Here is a 20,723-nt window from a genome sequence, read left to right on the forward strand (position 1 = left end):
CTGCATTTAATAGAGGTTAGTGAGTATTTTCATACATCATTCTTGATTATCAGGTATTTAATCAGCAAAGCCATGCAACATTTTGATGAGTCAATCCCATGAGGAAAGGTTATTATCCACAAAGCCAGAGCAGTACAAAGATTTAGAATCTTCCCTTTCTAGCTAACCCATCACTGCTTGTCTTCAATTTTCTGGATAATTTCGGATTTTATTGAATATGATTCTTCAAGAACTGAACAGTCATCTAAAAACCGAGGCCAGACTGTTAACACAGAGCAGCCTACCCCACAGTCTCAGTAATATGCTTTCCACATTAAAGGGATTCTGTGACCATAATGATTTGGGGCAGTCAGAAGTAAGCAGAGCTCGTGAGGTTTCTGTACTACACGCATTCTCAGATTTCTTCGTGTGGTAGAGGCCATCGTGGATCTCCAAGAGGAAATAGAGAATATAATTGTTTCCAGCTCATTTGACCACAGAAGCTGTTTTTGAATGGGGGACCGTCTGGTGGGGTCCATGTCCTTCAGAGCATACTTGGGGAAGTATTGCTTTTCACATATATTTATGATTCTGAACATTCCTCATCATTAATGAAGCACTGGACACAGTAAAAAAGTAAAAAAGACGTTCCAGGGAAGGAGCAGCATCTTAGTGATGACTGACTTTCGCTTCTCACAACATCCACTGAGCACCTACAAGGGGCAGGGTTCTGGCACCATCCCTTTCAAAATGGTAAGGGTCTCACGTTCCTTGAGTGCAGTGTACATGGCGACAGGAGTGTCCTGTTAGGGAGACATATCAAATCCATAAACTCCTCACCCCCACTTCAGATCAAAGGAATTTGATGTCCAAGCTATCTACCAACGTTCTTCTGTTACTTTTCACAACCACTAATCAGAAACTCTTGGAAACTCCAGGAAATAAAAGTTTGTGTTTTTTTTTTTTTGCAATTTTTCTTATTGAAGTGAAATTCACATAACATAAAACGAACCATTTCAAAATGAAAATTTCAGTGGCATGAGATACGTTCACAATGTTGTGCAACCACCACCTCTTGCTAGTTCCAATTCAGTTCGAAAATAAAACCTCCTACCCATTTATTAGTAAGTCCCCATTCCCTGCTCCCCCCAGCCGCAGTAACCACCAATCAGCTTTCTGTTTCTATGGGTTTACCTATTCTGGCTATTTCATACAAGTGGAATCATACAATATGTGACCTTTTGTGTCTGGCTTCTTCCAGTTACCATAATGTTTTTTTTTTAGGTTTATCCACACTGTAACATGTGGATGTAGCATCATCATTCCCTTTTATGTCTGAAAGAGGTCCTGTTGTATGGGTGCACCACCATGTGTTTATCCCCTGATGGACTTTGAGTTGTTTCCACCTTTGGCTATTGTGAATAGTACTGCTGGGAACATTCATGTAGAAGTATTTGAGTATATTCGGGTATATATTCCAGGATTGGAATTGTTAGGTCATGGAAATGAAATTTTGCCACTACAATTTTGTGGCATCGTAAGGCAAATCAAATGGTTCCTATGATTTAGCTAGCTCGACACATAGTTTTTAACGCACTGGGAAAAGATGCATATAAAATGCACTACCCACAGGAAGCTTAGAGAATGACTTACTGAAGCAAGTTTCTTCTCTATACACAACACATACCTATTTCTCCCATGAATACTGTTCGTGGTCAGTGAGCCATTTGAGTTTCTGTTACTCAGCTGTATAGAGTGTCTGTTGTCTTCTCAGCCAATAAGCGTTTAACAAAGACAATAAGTAGAGGTGCCTTTTGGTAGCTCTATTATTGGGATGTGTTGTACCCATGTGAAAGCAGAAAATAATGAAGAAAAAAGGTTGACGCCAGCACTAGATCAGCTCTTCTGGAAAGATTTCGAAATACCCAGAGTTGTATTCTAGTCAAGTAAACCAGCTTCATTTGAGTGTAAGTTTCTGAGAAGAGTTAATTATCAGTTAAATATTGTTGAATAGACGAAAACATGAAACCTGGGAACATTAATTGAGCAGAGAACTCAAGCTTAGTTCTCACTTTCCGAAAATGTTTTCAAATGCTTAAACCAGGCCTCATTCCAAAGCCAGGCTTCTTATGGTGACTTAAGAAGAGCTTGGCTCTCATCTAATTACTATACATGATATTAAGAATTTGCGGTGTTTAAATTTCTTCATAGGAAGAAAAGAATGAGGTCTATCATCAAGGGAAACATTGGGATTTTCATTTAAATAAATTACATTCTAAAGTGCTATTACCTACATTACTCCTCTTATTAACAGTAAAAAACATACAGCAAATTTGTTTTTTACATTTTAATTTCAGCTGAATTTAAAGTGTTACGAATAACAAGGACATGTAAGCTGAGAAAACAAATATATCACGATGCAATTTGTCAGACTTTAACCTTAACAGTAGTCAGTCTTGAGAATGGTACCTCTGGATCTAATGTTCCTACGGGAAACGGCATGGAGATAGCTGAATTGTTATATTTCCAGGACCTTCTGGAAGTGATTTAAGGTTGGTGGTAGGGTCTAGCAGGTCATTGTCCTAGAACATTTATGTGACCTTCTTCAAAACCAGATTAGGGAAATAGTCTGGTTCTTGTATCCATGGACATCTCAAAGGGCAAAGAGGGAGCATCCAGATAGGCACCGCGAGATCCTGCAGCTTTGGGCCTCACGGGATGAGATCATATCCTCCCACAGAGCAAGGCCGACTTGATCTGGCCTAATTATCTGATTGATGTGTTGAGAGATAGACCTACTTGGAAATACATTTGCTGATTCAGTTTTCTCTTTAGGCAATTTCTTTAGTCATTGCCCTCTTTTTATCCTTGTGACGTTAGATCTCTAGATATTGACTTAAAATTCCATAAGATATGAATTTAATAATATGTGTATTTTTAAATAATAAAAATTATACAAGAATACATGTTCAAATAGGCAAAAAAAAAAAAGAATACAGAATGAAAAGATGGTAGTTTTTTGTTCAACTTGTTCCCATTCCACTTCCATTTCCCTTCCCACAGGTAAGCACCATTAACAGTTTGATGTGGGCCTTTCCAAAGTGTATAGTTGTAGATACAAACATAGAGATGTCAAAGGAGACCATTTACCCACACACTAATTAATAAACTTTATTGAAACTGCTTTTCAGGGTTAATCTCAAAACCAGAATACAGATTACCTGTCAAATTACTGAGAAATTATTGCCTCATGAAATTTTACTATTTTTTCCCCCAAAGCATTTTGGATTTAACATATTCTGGCATGCTTCCCTGTCATGTGTCAGACCATAAGCTGAGAGGCAATATAAATACCACCACGGCTAATAAAATTTACACAGGATTCCGTATGTTAAAGCATTAGTATAAATTTTAAAATCTTACATTAGAGCTGAAGTGCCTCTCAGTAAGTCAAGGGAACCTGGAAAAAAATCATAGAGGGAAAAAGATCTGGGAGCCTGTGCAAAGGGTAGGGGAGCTTCTGCCTCTGGTTGAATCGCTCAGCAAGGATTGTTATTGACCTCCGCTGGGGTCAGCACTGCAGGCGTACAGAAATACAAGGTGTGGTCCCTGCCCACAGTGGGCTTACTATCGACCGAGAAAGCAGACCAGACAGACAGAATGGGGTCAGATAACAAAGGCTTGCACAAGAGCTTGAACTTGAAAAAGTGATAAACAGCAGGCAGCCTCTAAAGGTTTCTACACAAAGAAGTGACACAATAAAATCAAACTGAAAGACTATGACTCCACTCCTTGGCATCCCTTCATTGCCACCCCCCGTAACTACTGCTGCAGTTCAGGCTTTCACGCCCTTGCCTGTTGCAGTGAACTTGTATCCAGCCTCCTCCCTCCCTCCCTCCCAGGCCATCCTAGACACAGCCACAAGAACACAAGTTTCCAAAGGTACGGGAGAGCCCCTCTCTGCTCAAAAGTAAAAAATGTCTCCCCTTTGACCACCAAAGAGTCTGAACTTTTGAGTGCAAAATTCAGGGCCCTCCCATAAACTATGCTAAATGTTCAGACTTATCTCCCATTTCCTGATATAAATCCATTGCTCTATTGCAATTGAACTACTTACCAATCCCCAGACCCACTTCTGTCCTGTCTTCATGTGTTTCACACCCTTACCCCATCTCCAGAGAAAAACAGAGTCAGAGAAACCAGCCAGGAGGCTGTTGTAGTCAACCAGGTGTGCGATCAAGACACTAGGCAGAGGGAGGGGAGTGTGGGAATGCAGCGGAGGGTGAGAACAAGGGAGTAGCCACAGGTCATACCTATTAATTGGATGTAGGATAGGAAAGAGAGCAGACGTCAGTCAGAGGTAACTCATTTTACGTTTTAGGCAGTGACAGAATTCTCAATAACTGCTTACACCACATCCTTGTAGTTGTTGGAGGTTGGTGTTTATTTCATACTGCCGGTGTAACCTGGGACCACCTATAATTGATAATGATTTCTCTCTTCCTTAGGTCACTAACATATTTATTTAAAATAATACAGGCAGGGCAAAATATTTTGGGAGCTAGAAGTCTTCAAGACACATTCTAAAATATTATTCTGGGATTAAACATGCTGCTTCCCACATGATGTATTTACACTTCATAAGAATCTTTTACTTCATGAGCAGAGTGGTTTGGAGTAAAAGAGGTATGAGACTATCTAGTGAAAACCAGACCTTGGTAACTGGATCTTGGTAACAGCTCCAGACTCAGATTTCTCTAATCTCCTGTCTCCCCTTAGGCTGTGGTCTACTCTCTGTCACTCAGTCACCTTCCTCTTCTCATTCTGTCTGTGGCAACGTGGCTGAGACCAGCTCAGAATGTTACAAGCTACAGTCTAGGCATCCAGAGAGTAACCTAATCCTTTCAGACTCAAGCTTAAATTCTCACAGAAGAAAACTAGAATTAGCAGGTTCCTTTTTTTTTTATTAAGAATTTTATTTTATGCAGTACTTAGAACCCACAGTCAGTCAGACAGTCATCATCTGTCTCATAAGAGATGTGAGGTATCCTGGGGAGGGGTGGGAGTGCCTTCCCCAGGAGGGACTGAAGGTGGCACTGGCCCTCGTTCATTCACTTTCTGTGTCTTGTGATTTACTTAATTTGCTTGGTTAAGTGGATTTCCAGAGAACTAACTAATTCTTACAAAGATTTCTGCAAAGAACTAGACTGAAGCTTGCAAGCACAAGAAAAGAAAAAGGAAAGGGACAGAGCTGATATTTCTAACTTTGGAGGAACAAGCTTTTCTCACCTCCATAATGACATAAAAATGATGATCTAATACGATTTTACCAAGTTAGCTAGAAAATGGAAATTTGCAGGACTATTTGAAATAGGATTTTTATACCATATGATATCACTCATATGTGGAATTAAAAAAAAAAGACACTAATGAACTCATCTACAAAACAGAAACAAACTTGCAGACATAGTAAACAATCTTATGGTTACCCTGGGAGAGGGAGTGAAGGGGATAAATTTGGAAGTTTGAGATTTGCAAATGTTAACCACTATATAAAAAAATAGATAAAAAACAAATTTCTTCTGTATAGCACAGGCAACTATATTCAACATCTTGTAATTACCTTTAATGAAAAAGAATATGTAAATGAATATATGTATATATGCATGACTGGGACATTATGCTGTACACCAGAAATTGCCACATTGTGACTGACTATACTTCAATTAAAAAAGAAATATGGATTTTTATCCACTATTATTTATAATTAACTTTGCTCTACACTTCTGTTTTGCATTGACATGGCAGTTAAAATACTGATTTCTAAAATTCCAATTTTGTGGGTACTATATCATATATTTTTTATACATGTTATTATATATGCAGTGTGTGTGCTCAAAAATTTTAATGATACAACAAAAGACTTTAAGTCTACTGGATTAAAAGATGGCATTTGGAAGAAATCTGACCAATTCATTGTCCTTATTATCAACTGACCGAATGCTAGTATTATTATTTCATAATATCCTTATAAATAAGATAGAGATTGTACTTGAAAGTGAGTTATTAATAACCAGTTATATATCAAGACCACGAGGGCTTCACAATTTGAGAAATTTAGGAAGCAACACCCAGCAATGGCTCTAGATTCAGACTGCTTAATCTCTGCTTCAGTCATCACTAACTACAACCTGGGGCAAGTTAGTTAACCTACTGCATCTCAGTTTCCTCAACTGTCAAGTCAGGAGAATATTAGTAGTTTCTGCACAGAGCCATTTTCAGGGTTGAATGAGCTCATATATGTACAAATTTAGACTAGTGCCTGGCATTTAATAAGCACTCGATGAATGTTAACTAATATTAACCAGGCTTTGGTTAAATGTGATAAAAACAAAAACTCTTGCTGTCTACTGCTTCTTGTTGGCCAACAGGGGTCAGTACATGGCAATCTACATGGGGAAGCTAAATAAACTGCTTCATGGGGGTAAAAAAATTTTTCAGTGTCTGAGGAAACATCAATGCTTAACTTCCGAAAATTTTCACAAAACGGTATTGAGAAAAATCAGTCACCATAAAATTAAGCAATCAGTGAGAAGTATAAGAAAAGAAGTCAAATACCTTAAAAAATCATTAAATAATAAATTCATTTTAAATGTCTAAAAGCAGTTTAAACCACAGAAGGACATTTTAAACAGTAGTGCTCCGAAGCAGAGATCTTGGGAATTCATGCTGCATTAGACTGCTATCTTGCCAAGAAAAGCAACTTGCTCACTGAAATGACCAAATATGTATGTCAAGTTCTGCCTTGATGTTTGGGGAGCAGGAGAGGGTCTGAACCTTCCTATCTGCAGATTATATAACGACAAAGTTACTGCATATTGAGTGCTCCTATATGTCAAGTGCTTTACAAATATCACCATTTTTCTTTTTATTCTTTTTACTTTTTAACATGAAAGTGTTCAAATATATAGAAAAATAGAATAAGTATCCATATACACACTCAGTTTAACGTTGAACACTTTCCATATTTTAATTCTTCTGAATTCTTTACAAATGTAGATATCAAACATTTTAGCCCTAAATCCAACAATACGTGTGTCTAAAAAGAGACAGTTTTCTACATAAGCATGATGCCATTATCAGATCTATACAAAATTGTCTAATATCATCTCATGTTCTAGTCTGTATTCAGATTTCTTCACTTGTCCCCCAAATATCTTTTATATCTGGTTTATTAAACCAGGATCAAAGACAAACCATTGCATTTGGTTATTTTGTTTCTTAGGTTTCTTCTAATTAAAACAGCCCTCCCTCAGTACTGCTTTATTCTTCTTTTTTTTTCTTTTTTTTATGACACTGAGTTAATTTAAGAGACAACCATTTGTTCTGCACGATATCTCAGCATTTGTTCTGGAGTTTTCTGATTGTTTCCTTCTATCTTTGTAGTTTTTGCTTGATTATACTGAGGTTAAAGATTTTTGGAAACAATACTTCACAGATGATGCTGGTGCTTCTTACTGTACCACATCAGGAGACACATAATGGCAGGTTGGTCCAATTTTAGACATGATAAGATCAATCTAGGTTAAGGTGGGAGGGGACCAGATTTCTTCATTGTGGTTTTCCCCTGATTACTGGCAAGTAATCCCTGGGGGACAATTTGTCTTTATGTGAATATCCTGTTCTCTATCTCACTTTTACCAGTTGGTTTCATTGATGATCCTGGCATGAATCAATTATTTTTAGGGAATGCAAAATGGTGAATTTCTAATTCTGTCATTCATTTTTACATTATTTAGCTGGCATACTTTTGTAAAGAGAAGTTTCCTCATCAGCTGGGGCCATTTGGTTACCCTGAAATACAGCTGCAACTAGAAAAGCAGGAAAAATGTTTATTTTCTTAAATCACCACTTTTTGGAGTAAAGAGTTCATGTAATAGTTGCTACCAGCAGTATGGCAAAGGAAGTTTTAAAAAATTGTTGTATTTTACATTTGGTTTACTCTTCTGGGGAAATGAATTTTATATGCTTGACATTTTAAAGCAGTTGCGTTTATTATTTTTGATGCTCAAATTGTTCTAACTTTGGCCAGTGGGCATTCCTTCAAGCCGGCTTCTGCGTCCTTTTCAAACGACCTCGTTTTTTAATACCTCCTGACTTCCTGTCACAAGATGTTCCAAATGCTTCTATTATTTCCCAGCGCTTGACCTGGCATCAGCCATTTCTCCAAGGAGCTCTAGTACCTTTTAGTAGGAAGTAGTATTTAGAGATCAAAATCTGGGTGCCAAGTATAGTCATTGTTTCTAGGACCTGGGTTCATATTAAAGGTTTCATTTCGTGTTAATAACATAGAGTTTTTATGTCATTGTTATTATCCTTCTATATCTTTACACTGGAGCTTTTGCACCTAATAACATTTAACAAAATTGCTTTAATACTTACACCAATCCTATGAGGCAGGGGAATCACACTTTATGTTATATAACTTGTGATCAAGTTATGTTATGATTTCTATTTTAAAAGGAGGAAACGGAGTTGAGAAGTGCCCGAGTTGTCCAGTAAACAGCAGCGTTGGGATTTGACAGAACACACTACTTCCATCAGGGAAGGGAGCCCCTGACACTCGCAACAGCTTTTCCAGGAAGACAAGGGTGCTTAGTAAAGGTCTCAGGGAGACGATCAGGGCTAAGGGTGCAGGAACCAGCGTGTAGGGTGAACAGACCGGTCCTGACTCCTCCAAACCCAGAGGGCAGGAAGCGGGAGAGCTGCCAGATGAGAGTACCGTCTGGTGTCAGGGGCGTGGCCAGAGCCGTGGTTTCCCCTCACATCTGCTGAAAACTCTCTCAAGAGCACACACAGCCAGGGAACCACACACGCTCCACCCAAAGGTGAGAAAGCCGGTCTATGACCGGCGCGCCAAGACCGTGAAACAGAGCTTGCAGGACCTGACCCCAGCCCCGCGTAGTGCCCGCCCACCCGCCAATCAGAGGGAGCCTTGAGGACAAGGGCGGGATAACTGAGAAGCGTATTCAATGAGGAATCAGCCCCCGGTCGACTCAGGGCAGAGTATTACAGAGTCCAAGCAGCGAGCAAAGAGAAGAGGGTGAGCTGACCAATCAGAGGGGGGCGACTCACAGCGTTGAGTACTGGCAACCTATCAGCAAAGTGCTCCCAGCCGACTCACCTGGTACCAGCTTCCCGCCTTTCCCCTAACCTCGGGTGCGGCGGCGCCGCGGTCCCTGGACTGGGGTCATCGGCCACCGCGCTGTGCTCATCGTCCTCTCCTCACACTTCTGCTACCGACCCTAGGTCCGTGCAGACATCCGGTGGGACATGGCGAACTTGAGCGGCGAGGACCTCCGGAACCAGGAAGAGGAGAGTTTTCTCTACTTCGCCTACGGCAGCAACCTGCTGACGGAGCGGATCCACCTTCGAAACCCCTCCGCTGCGTTCTGCTGCGTGGCCTGCCTGCAGGTCAGTGCTCCCTGCCCGGCCGCTGCGACGTCCTGTGCCGCCTCTGCAGACGAGGGGGTCAGGATTTCGAGAAGTCTCTTTCTCAGGACCGCGCGTTGGCAGCACTGGGCCAGGAATGCAGCTCTTTCTGATCAGAGCACATCAAGGTCCCCTGCAGGACCCAGGCCGCCCCCCTGGCCCTTGGCTCTATGCTGGACACCTGCTGAGCGGTGCTGTGCCTCCCGCACCTGTGCCTCCCAGACTGCCCTGAGCTCCCCTTCCTGATGTGCCCACCAGCTGCTGGTTCTGCCCAGATCCCACCTCCTCCCAGGTGTCCTCTGACTTGGGGGCATCAGCACAGAATCCATTCGGTTGGTCCCTCTGAGAAGCCATTTCTGCCCCAAGACAGGGAATCAAAATGCTTTCTGTTCTGTACCTAACTTTGTTCCAGGACTTGTCGCCTGGTTTTTGTAAAAACTCGTTTCCCTGCCTTTTGTTCCAGATCTGAGAGATCCTGAAAGCTGGAGCCCTGTCTTATTTATAGTAAGGGCTGTGCTCAGTTAAGTCAAGTGGCTGAATGAACCATCGGGCACCTTGGTAAAAATCAGTGCGCTCAGTACAGTCCATTTATTCATTTAGCGCATATTCTTATAGCACTTAACCTGCAGACACAAAGATAACGGAGTTCAGTTCTGTACTTTCAGGACCTCCCAGTCTATAGGAGAGACAAGCAAACAAAGTACATACAAAGCCTTCTGACATTATTGAACCAGACAAACATGGTCTCTGCTATTGTTGTCAGGGTTCTTAGTTGCAAGCAACAGAAGCGGCTGATTTAAGCAGAAAAAGACTGTTGAAAGGCCGTTGAAGAGCTCACAGAATGACCAGGAAGGTAGGATCACAAATCTGACAAAACAGACAGGCATAAAGGGAGGCTGTAGCACAGCCGGTATCAGACAGAACCAGCCCAGGAGGCTGCTGCTGCACCACCGCTGAACTTGGTAAGCACGGACCCTGCATCCAGCATCGCCTGCTCTGGACCCTGCCTGCCACTGCCACTACTCCCTGCGGTTCCTGAAACCCAAATGTGGCTGCCACCACCAGGGTGGAGTTTCTGCTGTCCTGGGTCTCTAGCTTCTAATTCGGAGCCCTAGGTGGGTGTTCTGACTGGCTGTCTTGGCCATGTACCCATGCCCTGACTTCAAGCAAACCTGGGAGAACCAACTTCTGGCATTTGAAATTTCAAAAATGGGAGGTGGGCTCTGGCACTTTCTACTCCCCAAACTCATAAGGTAAGGAATTCTCCAAATGTGGGAAAGAAGTTCAGATGTTTATAGTTGGGATGAAGTGAAGAGCTATCAAACAAACGATTATTCAGTCACAAATATGGTTGGTCTTAAAAGGAAACACGTTGCACCTTCCTCTCAATTTTGCTCTGAACCTAGAACTGCTCTGAAAAAAAAGCTCCCCCCCTTTTTTTAAAGGAGACACATAGGGTGCTATCGGAGTATATGACTTGGAGACCCAACCTAACCAGGATGCTCAGTAAAACCATTCCTGAAAATGTGATTTTTAAGCTGAGATCTAAATGACTGGGGAGAGGGGAGGAGCAAACAAATAGAAGGAACAGCAGGTACAAAAGACCTCGGGAAAGAAAATGCCTGGATCTTCTAGCTAGCGTGGCTGGAATTTAATGTGTGAGGAGGATGTAGCGTGGGGACCAGAGAGGTCGGGAAGGGCCACATGTTACAGGACCACAGAAGCCAAAGAAGACCTGGGTTTTTATCTTGAGAGCAATGAAAAGACCTCGGCCGGATTTAGGCAAATGAAATGCCAGATTTACATCTTTGAAAGCTCGCTCTGGTTGCTGTGGAAAATGGATTGGAAAGATGTTGGGAGCTCAGTTAGGAAGTTTTTGTAGTAGTCCACACTAAAGACAATGGTACCTTGGAGTGGTAGCCGTGGGCGGTAAGTGAGTTGGGAGATACTTAGGAGAGAACAATGTTAAGCCTTGGTGACTGTGAAAGGAGGAGGAGATAATGGGGATGACTAAGGTTTTCGATGCAGTGATGGTGGATGCATGGTATCAATGTGGATGATGGTGATGTTTGTAAAGAGAAGAGGAGAATTAGGTTGGGAGTGAAAAAAAAAATCAGGCTGTTTGGGCATATAGTTGGCCCTTGAACAGTGGTCAAGGTCAGTGGTGCCGACCTTTCGCCCAGCCGAAAATCCGAGAACTACCATCTCTGCTTCAAAAACAAAAGAGTTGATAAAAGACTCACCCAAGGGTGGGAAGCTGGATAGTTTGGATAGAATCAAGGCTCAAATCCTAGTTCTTTTGATCCCACATATTCTCTGTTTCAATCTCTAATCGAACACAAGCTTTTCCCTGTACTTAGTTTTAATTTAATGATCTGTAAAATGAAATTTCAGGTACTATATTTATTTTAAAAATTCATGTATAAGTGGACCCATGCAGTTCAAACCCGTGTTGTTCAAGGGTCAGCTGAACTGAGTTTGAGATGCTAATTATATATCCAAGGGAGCAGAAAAATATTAGTGAACATTTATTAAGTGCTCACTATGTTCTAAGTACTTTTGAAGCTCAGAAGAGTGATCTGTGCTGGATTAAAAGATGACTGGAATACTGGATGGTATTTGGAGGGGAAGAGATTGTCTTGAGCAAATTGCTGAACAGAGAAAAGGACCTAAACTGAGTTCTTAGAAACTGCAACATTTAAAGACCAGGTAGCGAATGAGGAGTTGGCAAAATGAATAGAGGAGGTCTAGGAACAGTGTAAAAGCCAGAAAGGAGACAGATCAAGACAGGGAGGCTAACTATGTCAGAAGCAGCTGAGGAGTAGAGCAAGACGAGGAATGAAAATTCCTCGTTCCCAGTGGGGTTGTGACTTTTATCAGACCTCCTGGTGTCTTGCCAGGGATCCTTGGTCCAAGAACATCTAACGTACCAATTGAAGGTACTGGCCACTTGTACTGAGCTTTTTTGTGAGATTGCTGACAGGTTTTTTAAAAAATAAAGGTGACAGAGATCAAATGTAAACTTTAGGTTTATTATCTGGTTCAACCTTTTTTATTTTATCATTAAGGAAACTTAAGCTCTGGAAAGATGGAAAGAAATCTTCCTAAACCAAAGAGCCAAGTAAGGATTTTTAATCTTCCTAGCTTAGCCCTTTGATTACCCATCTCTGTGAGGGAAGAATCCTAAAGTTGAAACCTTGACTCCATTACTTATTAGTTGTGAGACCTTAGGCAAGTTGGTTAATCTTTTTAAGCCACAGATTTTCTTTCTGTTAAACAGGTATAACAAAGTTGTTGACAGGATTAAAAAACTGAGAGCCCATATAAAGCTCATAGTACAGGAGGGGGGGTATAGCTCAGTGGTTGAGCGCATGGTTAGCACGCACAAGGTCCTGGGTTCAATCCCCAGTGCCTCCATAATAAATCAATCAATCAATCTAATTACTTCCCCCCTCAAAAAGAAAAAAAAAAAAGGAAAAAGCTCATAGTACAGTGTATAGAACCCAGTAATTTTCCAGTAAGCGTTAGCTGCTCCTATGATACAGATATGTTAGTACAGTTCATGAATATGAATATTAGGTTAAGTTCATAAGTATACAAATGCCAGCTCCCTTAGGGCAAGCACGGTGATATATGCTAGCAGGGTGCTCTTACATACAGACAAGTAGGAAGAGTGTCATAACCCTTTTGCAGCCATCACCCAGCTTCAACAATTATGTACACTGTGATTGCTTCTAGGTTAAAATCTTTGTGTATGTAAGTAGACTGGGAGGTCATTTTCAAAAATGAAAATAGTTGTGTTGAGGCATTGGGATTATGGAGTTTATTTTCCCCCTTAAACCTCTTGTGGATGGTAAGACACATGTACCATCTCAGCATACATTTTATTTTTAAAGAAAACTATAAGAAAATACAGTCCGTGAGAGTTGGGTCCTTGTCTGTTTATCTTTGAACTTTCCATAGCTTCTTATGCCTAGAAGCAACTCAAGGTTTATGTTTTAATTGCATACAGTTCAAGGAAAATCTTTTTTTTTTTATTTTGAGGAGGGCAGTTTTGGTTCAAGTAGGTATTGATGATTTCACTTTGGTTTCTTTTGTAGGATTTTAAGCTTGACTTTGGCAATTCCCAAGGCAAAACAAGTGAAACTTGGCACGGAGGTATAGCCACCATTTTTGAAAGTCCTGGCGATGAAGTATGGGGAGTCGTATGGAAAATGAACAAAAGCAACTTAAGTTCTCTGGATACGTAGGTGGCTTCTAATTATATATTAAATAATCACTGATTTAGAAAGGGGATCATATGCAAGGGTGTACATATATGTGTTGGTTTTTCAAAACCATATACTGAGGACGTATTCTTTGTATTTTAGAGTTACCCTAAAAGGTGTAATGTTCATTTCCCAAAAAGAAAAGCCTAGAAAGGTCACACTTTCTGACTGAGATTTGGAAAGGTGTTTGTAGTAATCTCTTCTATAATAGATGGAAGTCCTTATTCTTATTATGTTTGGTTTTTTTTAAGTAGCTTCGTAGTTTCATATTGTGGAAAGGCATGAAGATTTTTTATAATTGTTACATACTTTTATTGGTTTCAAAAGCAGTTCAGTTTTTATTAGAGCCAGTTTTTTTTAAAAAAAAGAATTCTTTAAGGTGGCAGTTGAATCATTAAAAAAGTAATAATGAGTTGTAAAAACTTTAAAACACATTAGAAATGCTCTGATGCTTTTTATAACTAGAACACAAGGATTGTGTGGCAGAGCATTTAATACAAAGAAAGTTGGCAGAAAAGTGTAGGATTTGAGAAGAGCAGACAAGCATCTGGCACTCTTGATACTTTAGGTCACTTGCAAGCGGGAATGAGCCATCCTCTCCGGGTGCATAGTCTTTTCTCTGGCTGGCTGTTCTCTTGCTTTCAGAACACACAGTCCAGTTTTTGTAGCCTGGAGAGCAATGTTTCAGGGTTATACATCTTGAAACAAGTACACTGATTTATGTTTTTAGAAAGCATAAATGTAGAGATCTGTTAGAAGTACATGAAGTAATGTCTTAAGCTTTCAAACTGAAATGCTAAGCTTACTTTGGATGTGGTAGTGTTTACAATATGTTCTCCTCTGTCGCAGAATCCATAGGGAGCAGGTATATCCATACACAAGTAAAAATTTTAATCCCGTAAACTAATTTGGCTAAGTCAAGTATGACTAAAATTTGACTGTTCTGGTTTCAGGCAAGAAGGGGTTAAAAGTGGAACATATGTCCCAATAGAAGTTAATGTTTCTACTCAAGAAGGAAAAGAAATAACCTGTCGAAGTTATCAGATGAGAAATTATCAGAGTGTTCCTCCATCACCCCAGTATAAAAAGGTATCTTTTTAAACTTACTGCTTGCAAAAGACTTGTGGTGATTCCTCGTTAGCTTTTACTGAGCCAAACTAAGGAATATCTTGTTTTCAAAAGGCTTTGTGTGTTTTCGATTCTACATGAACAATTCATTTTACTGAAAATGTTTTTTAGTGCAAAAATGATAGTTATTTACTGGACGTGCAAATTCAAAAATGTTCAGATTTATTCATAATGATAGAACTATGTTCCTAAAACTTTATTTTTAAAAAAAAAGCTTTTAGAAATGTATTTGAGTCATAATTCTAGACATGTTTTTTCTTTCTTAAAGTAGAAAATATGAACAGGAATGTATTTTTTGATAGGTTTATCCTACACCTGTGCTTTTGTCATTGTTTTTCTTCCTCACAAAACGGTATTTCAGTGAACATCAAGATTCATTTTATAGGGAAGAAAATATATTTCCTACTGCTGAAATGTTTTCCGTTTCTAGATGGAGGGGGAAAAAAATGTCACACTGCTTTTAAAAATCAGGGAAGCCACTCCTGCAAGCACAGGAAAAGAATTCAGGACAGAGAGCCCAACATCCCTTTTCAGAAACCCAAACTTAGGTACTTGTTGGCAGGGCCCATCAGGACATGACACTCAGAGAGGGTGACCCAGTTCCTGGGCCTAATCTGGAATTTTCTAATACGGAACCTAGAGGAATTCTCCTGGGATGGATCTGGGGCGTACCACTGAGCACAGGTGCTGTTTGTTCCCTCATGTCTAACTCAGAGGTAGACTCCAGGATTGAAGTAAAACTGCTCCCTGGAAACTTAAAAGAAATTTTTTTTTGAAAAGTGGTGTTTGTTTCTTAAAAGATCATGCAGATTCTGTATAAGTTTTTATCTTAATGGAAAAAGACTTTAAATCAGATTATTGAGTACAGTTGATATCCCATAAGAATGGATCGTGTGGCTTTGAAAGCTCCCTGCACCTTCATGCTCATTGTGAGAGGACTGGCTCTGTCTCTGTTTCGTTCTATAAATTGTTTATTCTAGAATTATCTAAAAGCTAATATTTCACACTTTGATACTTCAAATACAGCTGTGGTATACTAAATTAAATTATGTTCCTAACTAAAGGAGGGCTTCTTGTTTATTTTAACTATTTCTAGGTCATTTGCATGGGTGCAAAAGAGAATGGTTTGCCACTGGAGTATCAAAAGAAGTTAAATGCAATAGAACCAAATGACTACAAAGGAAAGCTCTCAGAAGAAATTGAAGACATGATCAAAAAGGGGGAAACAAAAACTCACTAAGACATAATAGATATGCTCATATATTTTTAACCTTTAGTACAGGGACCTGGGATATCTCTCTGTTTAATGTGTTTTTAACAGTGCTCTGAAGGGAGATCTCACTTGGGCGAATCCTGTTCTCAGACTATAAAAAGAAACCAGGTTAGGAGTTAGACCATTGAAAAGGGGGCCATGAAGCACGGGAATGCACGACACGGAGATGTGAGTACTTCTGTGAACCCTTAAAGTTATTTTATTGAGTTGATTTGACATATATTTTTGCTCTGTGACAAAGGATAGATTTGCAACTTAATGGTGGTGCTGGTGAATCACTCTGCTCTGGGATTTTTTAATCTGCTTCATATGAGCAAGCAAGGTGCAGAGACAGCTGATAATAAAATTTGACAAATTTAAAAGATGGCATACTGTTCTTAGAGGAATAAATGCGTTTGTGGTTTAGCCTGTATTCCCTACTGAAATACTACATTTTATTTTGTTAGAGAGACTCATAAACATCACACATACTGGGTCTGGCCTTGGCCATGTCCAGTCTGTGCTAGAGGATTATCGCCCAAACTGTGGAACCAGACAGCCTAGTATTGATCGTCAGTTCCACTACCTTCCAGCTGGGAAGCTTTGGGTTCTGTGACCGTGCCTCCGTCTCCTTGCTTGCAGATGGAGGCCAGCCCAGATACCCATGTCTTAGGATTGTTTTAAGGAATAAATATATGTAATAAGCTTGGAACAGAGCCTGGGCTATAGTAAGTATTAGCAATCATTATTGTTCCTATTGAAGAATTTGGTTTGTACAGAGCCATCCCTGGAACAGGATTTTAAAGTAGAAGAATCAAGACGATGAGGGGAAAGTGTTTCCTGGAAGCTAAAATTTTATTCTTAGCTTATCAAGAAATGGTCATCCTCTTACTTACTGAATAAACGGAAGAAAGAAGAGTCATGAATAAAACAACACTGGTTATCAAAAAATCTCATGTCTCTGTGAAATGCAGTGACCTGGGCCTTCAAAACAGGTTATTAGAATGAGAGTGAACTAGGTACAGGAGTGAAAAATAAAGATTTGGTTTTTACTCTTGGGAAAAAGGACCGAAGGACTTTTCAGCTACAGCGGCAATTCTGTCGTGAGGCTGAAGCATAGACTACAGGTTAGACCATGTTTTTTAGCTATTATGCCTCACTCTTTTCAAGTATACCCTTAAATATTCCAGTTTTCTTCAGTTCTTAACTCCTCCCAAGAAGAGCAGGTTTGTCGGTGACCTAGAACCTAGTTATGGTGATACAGTGAGCAAGACTCAGTTTGGCTGTAGATACTAAAAATTAAATATTACTCTAATACTTTCTCTCTCCTACCTAGTGACAACTTTCACTGAAGAAATTTAAAACATTAACAATAAAACCTTCATGTTGGCCTTTTAACAAAAATCTGTTAGTTATAACTTTTCCAGTTGTTTTCAAGTTGTCCCAGCAAATGTCATCTGTAAGGAATTTCCATTTCTACCAGTGATTTTGACCCTCTAACCACAATACAACCAGCTCCTGGATACTTCATAGCAAACGTAGTTTTTGAAAAGCATTTCTGGGCTTGCAAGAAAACAAGGAAAATCTTCAAGCTGTGCCAGTCCCTCTCCCACAAAGAGGAAGAAGCTAAACTGAACTGAAAGTCTAGACGGTAATGGCCCTGGTGTCCTTGACAAGAATAGCCCCAGAATTGGATGATTAACTCTTGAGCGTTCCTGCTACAGGACAGGAAAACAACCTGAGATTTCTGTATGAAACCAGAACCTGTGAAGAGAACTAAATGGTCCCCAGTTAGTAAGCCTGGTGGCTCCCAGCAGAGGCAGGCATAAATCCCCTCTGAAAAAAAGCAATCCTAATTCAGGTCCTCAGGATTTCCACTTAAAAATTTAAAAGATAATCATAAGGAAAATGATACACTGTGAGTGAGAACAGAAAAAAAATTTAGTTCTGCAAAGTTTTAAGATACTGAAATGATCAAAAACAATATGAAATAAGTATATTTGGAGACTTTGACTTCTGGGAAGATGGAGTAGACATATTCTTCCCAATACCTTTTGTTGAGTGCAGCTGAAATCGCTGAACAGTACACATAAAACAAGCAGACTAGCTAGGGACCTCGGGACCCTAGGCATGACGTGGTGCTGAGTTCTCTGGGTTTTCTTTTGCCTCGTACATCTCAGACTTGCAGCTGAAGAAGCCAGCAGCCTGAAAGCACCAATGAGCATGAGCACAGACAAAAAACAAAACAACAGCAACAAACAAGAAAAGCCTTCTCTCTAGCCAAAGGGCTGTGAAAGGGACACTCTAGCAAGATAAAACTTCGAGAGAATAAGTGCTTTACCCCAGAACCCAGCCAAACACTGCAGAGAAAAACTGAAGAACCCCCACCTCCGCCCAAGCCAGCAAAAGGTCAAGAGGGGAGTCTAGACTTCCACCCTTGCCAGGTTGTAACAAGGCACTCTAACCCCGTCCCCCCCCCCCCGCCCCCGTCACCCCACTATCAGGGTAGTGTCAGAAAAGCTCAAGTAGGGAGCCACCTGGCAGTAACAATCTCCCCTCCCCAGCAGAGTCAGTGGAGACCCTGTACTTACACCCCCTCTGGCAGTAACGGGGTGCCCCTCCCCATCCCTGCTGGGGTGGAGTCAGAGGAGGCCAAGTGGCAGATTAGGACTTTAATCACCACCACCCAGTGGGAACAAAGCCACCCTTCCCTGTGGTGTCAGTGAAGGCCTGTAGGAGGCAATAGTGAGGCATTCCTACTCCTAGCCAAAGAGGTATTGTATCAGTGGAGAGGAAGTTGAAACTCCTACCTCTGCTGAGCAGTAACAAGGGGCACCCTCCCCTGGGTTACAACAGAAGCTGAGTGGGAACCCAGACTTCCACCTCCATTTAGCAGTATTGAGGTGGTGCCCCTTACCCTTCTCTGCCGGGTGGTTTCAGAGTAAGCCAGCTAAAGTAGAAGATTTCAGTAAGATCCAGAGTCTTATAATTTCCAAAATGTCCGGATGTCAGTTGAAAAACTACTTGTCATTTGAAGAACCAGGAAGATCTCAAACTAAATGAAGAAAGACAATCAGCTGATGCCAAAACAGACCATGACAAGTGTGTTAGAATTATCTGACAAAGATTTTAAAGCAGACATCATAAAAAATTACTTCCGTGAACAATGAAGAACGGGCTTGGAGCAAATGAAAATGCAGAAATTCTCAGCAAAGAAACAGAAGATCCCAGATGGAAATTTTAGAACTGAAAAATATAAGAACTGAAATTAAAAACTCAATGGATGGGTCCAACAGCAGATTGGAGGGCACAGAGGAAAGAACCAGTGAACTGGGAAGTAGAACAATAAAGATTGAACAGTAGAGAGAAAACAGAGTGAAAAAAATTAACAGAGCCTCAGGGACCTGTGGTTCTGTAACAGAAGAGCTAACATTTGCGTCACGGGAGTCTCAGAGAGACAGGAGAGAGGGCAGGCTGAAAAATTACCCCAAAGATAATGGCTTAAAGATCCTGAATTTGGCAAAAGCCACAAACTGACAGATTGAAGCAGCTCAGTGAAGCCGTGACAGTTTCATGTGATTTAACCTAACAGTGTCCTTGTATTGTTGTTCTCTTTAAGGATCTCACTGGCTTATTTTACAGTGAATGGTTATAGTTCTGTTTATGATCATTTAACCTTGGATGGGAGGACATGAAGGATGGAGCAGACTTCTGCATACATCATAGAAACTTCTTTCTATAGATTATTTTTCTCTCGTTAAAAAAAATAAATAAAACTGAAGCTGAAGAAAAAATATCTCCCAGGTTTGTGGGTGGGATCAGCGATTGTGTACAAAAAACTGCCCAGCGCAATGCCTGGCATACAGCTATTGCCTGATAAAATAGTAGTTAGTATTACAATTTAAAGCTGAGTGAACCCCAAACATCAACCCAAAGAAATCCACACCAGACACATTATAGTCAAACTTCTGAAAACTAAAGATAAATATTGAAACCAGCGAGGGAGAAATGACAGCTTTCTTATGGGAGAAAAACAATTCAAGTGATGCCAGATTTCTCCTTAGAAGCCATGGAGGCCAGAAGGAAGTGGCACACCTTTCAAGTGCTGAGAGAAAAAAACCGCCCATGCAGAATCCAGTGAAAACAGCCTTTGAGAATGAAGGGGAAAGCAAGACATTCTTAGATGCAGGAAAACTAGGAAAATTTGTTGCCAGCAGACCTACCCTAAATGGCTGAAGAAAGTTCTCTTAACAGAAGGAAAATGCTAAAAGAAGGAAGTGTGAAATATCAGAAAGGGAAAAATAACATGGGAAGCAAAAGTGTGGATAAATGCAATGGACACTCCTTCTCTCGAGTTTCCTACATAACGGCTGAGGCAAAAATTACCATGCTGTGTGTGTTCTGGTTCTAAATATATGTAGAAGTAATACTTAAGACAATTACATTATAAAAAGGGAAAAGTAAACGGAAGTAAGGTTTCTATACTTCATTTGAACTAACTGGTAAAATGACACCGGTAGACTGAAAAATTATATGTAATATATATCCTTTATGTGCATATAGTATGAACAACAATTTTAAAAAGTATGCAAAGCAATACACTT

The 20,723-nt window shown here is 40.4% G+C and overlaps 1 protein-coding gene across 3 annotated transcripts; it reads left to right on the plus strand.

Moving 5' to 3' along the window:
* Nucleotides 1-8,838: 8,838 nt before the first annotated feature.
* GGCT (gamma-glutamylcyclotransferase) lies at nucleotides 8,839-17,507 on the plus strand. 3 transcript variants are annotated; one of them, XM_072964731.1, is made up of 5 exons: nucleotides 8,839-8,867; nucleotides 9,289-9,453; nucleotides 13,572-13,717; nucleotides 14,693-14,828; nucleotides 15,964-17,507. In XM_072964731.1, exons 2-5 carry the CDS (start codon nucleotides 9,313-9,315, stop codon nucleotides 16,105-16,107), a joined length of 567 nt encoding a protein of 188 aa, XP_072820832.1. In that variant the 5' UTR covers nucleotides 8,839-8,867; nucleotides 9,289-9,312; the 3' UTR covers nucleotides 16,108-17,507. The 3 variants fall into 3 exon arrangements, with proteins under 3 accessions (XP_072820832.1, XP_072820831.1, XP_006201915.1); XM_072964730.1 differs by lacking the exon at nucleotides 8,839-8,867 and adding an exon at nucleotides 8,942-9,082; XM_006201853.4 differs by lacking the exon at nucleotides 8,839-8,867 and adding an exon at nucleotides 8,979-9,166 and having other exon boundaries at nucleotides 15,964-17,506.
* The last annotated feature ends 3,216 nt before the right edge of the window (nucleotides 17,508-20,723 follow it).

Source organism: Vicugna pacos, chromosome 7 (genome assembly GCF_048564905.1).
Source record: "Vicugna pacos chromosome 7, VicPac4, whole genome shotgun sequence".
NCBI lineage: Eukaryota > Metazoa > Chordata > Mammalia > Artiodactyla > Camelidae > Vicugna > Vicugna pacos.

Bases quoted from the DNA above. Each gene is read 5' to 3' on its own strand.
- GGCT (XM_072964731.1), top strand. From the start codon at position 9,313: ATGGCGAACTTGAGCGGCGAGGACCTCCGGAACCAGGAAGAGGAGAGT. The intron at 13,718-14,692 runs GTAGGTGGCTTC...TTCTGGTTTCAG, and splicing joins AACTTAAGTTCTCTGGATAC to GCAAGAAGGGGTTAAAAGTG. The intron at 14,829-15,963 runs GTATCTTTTTAA...AACTATTTCTAG, and splicing joins CATCACCCCAGTATAAAAAG to GTCATTTGCATGGGTGCAAA.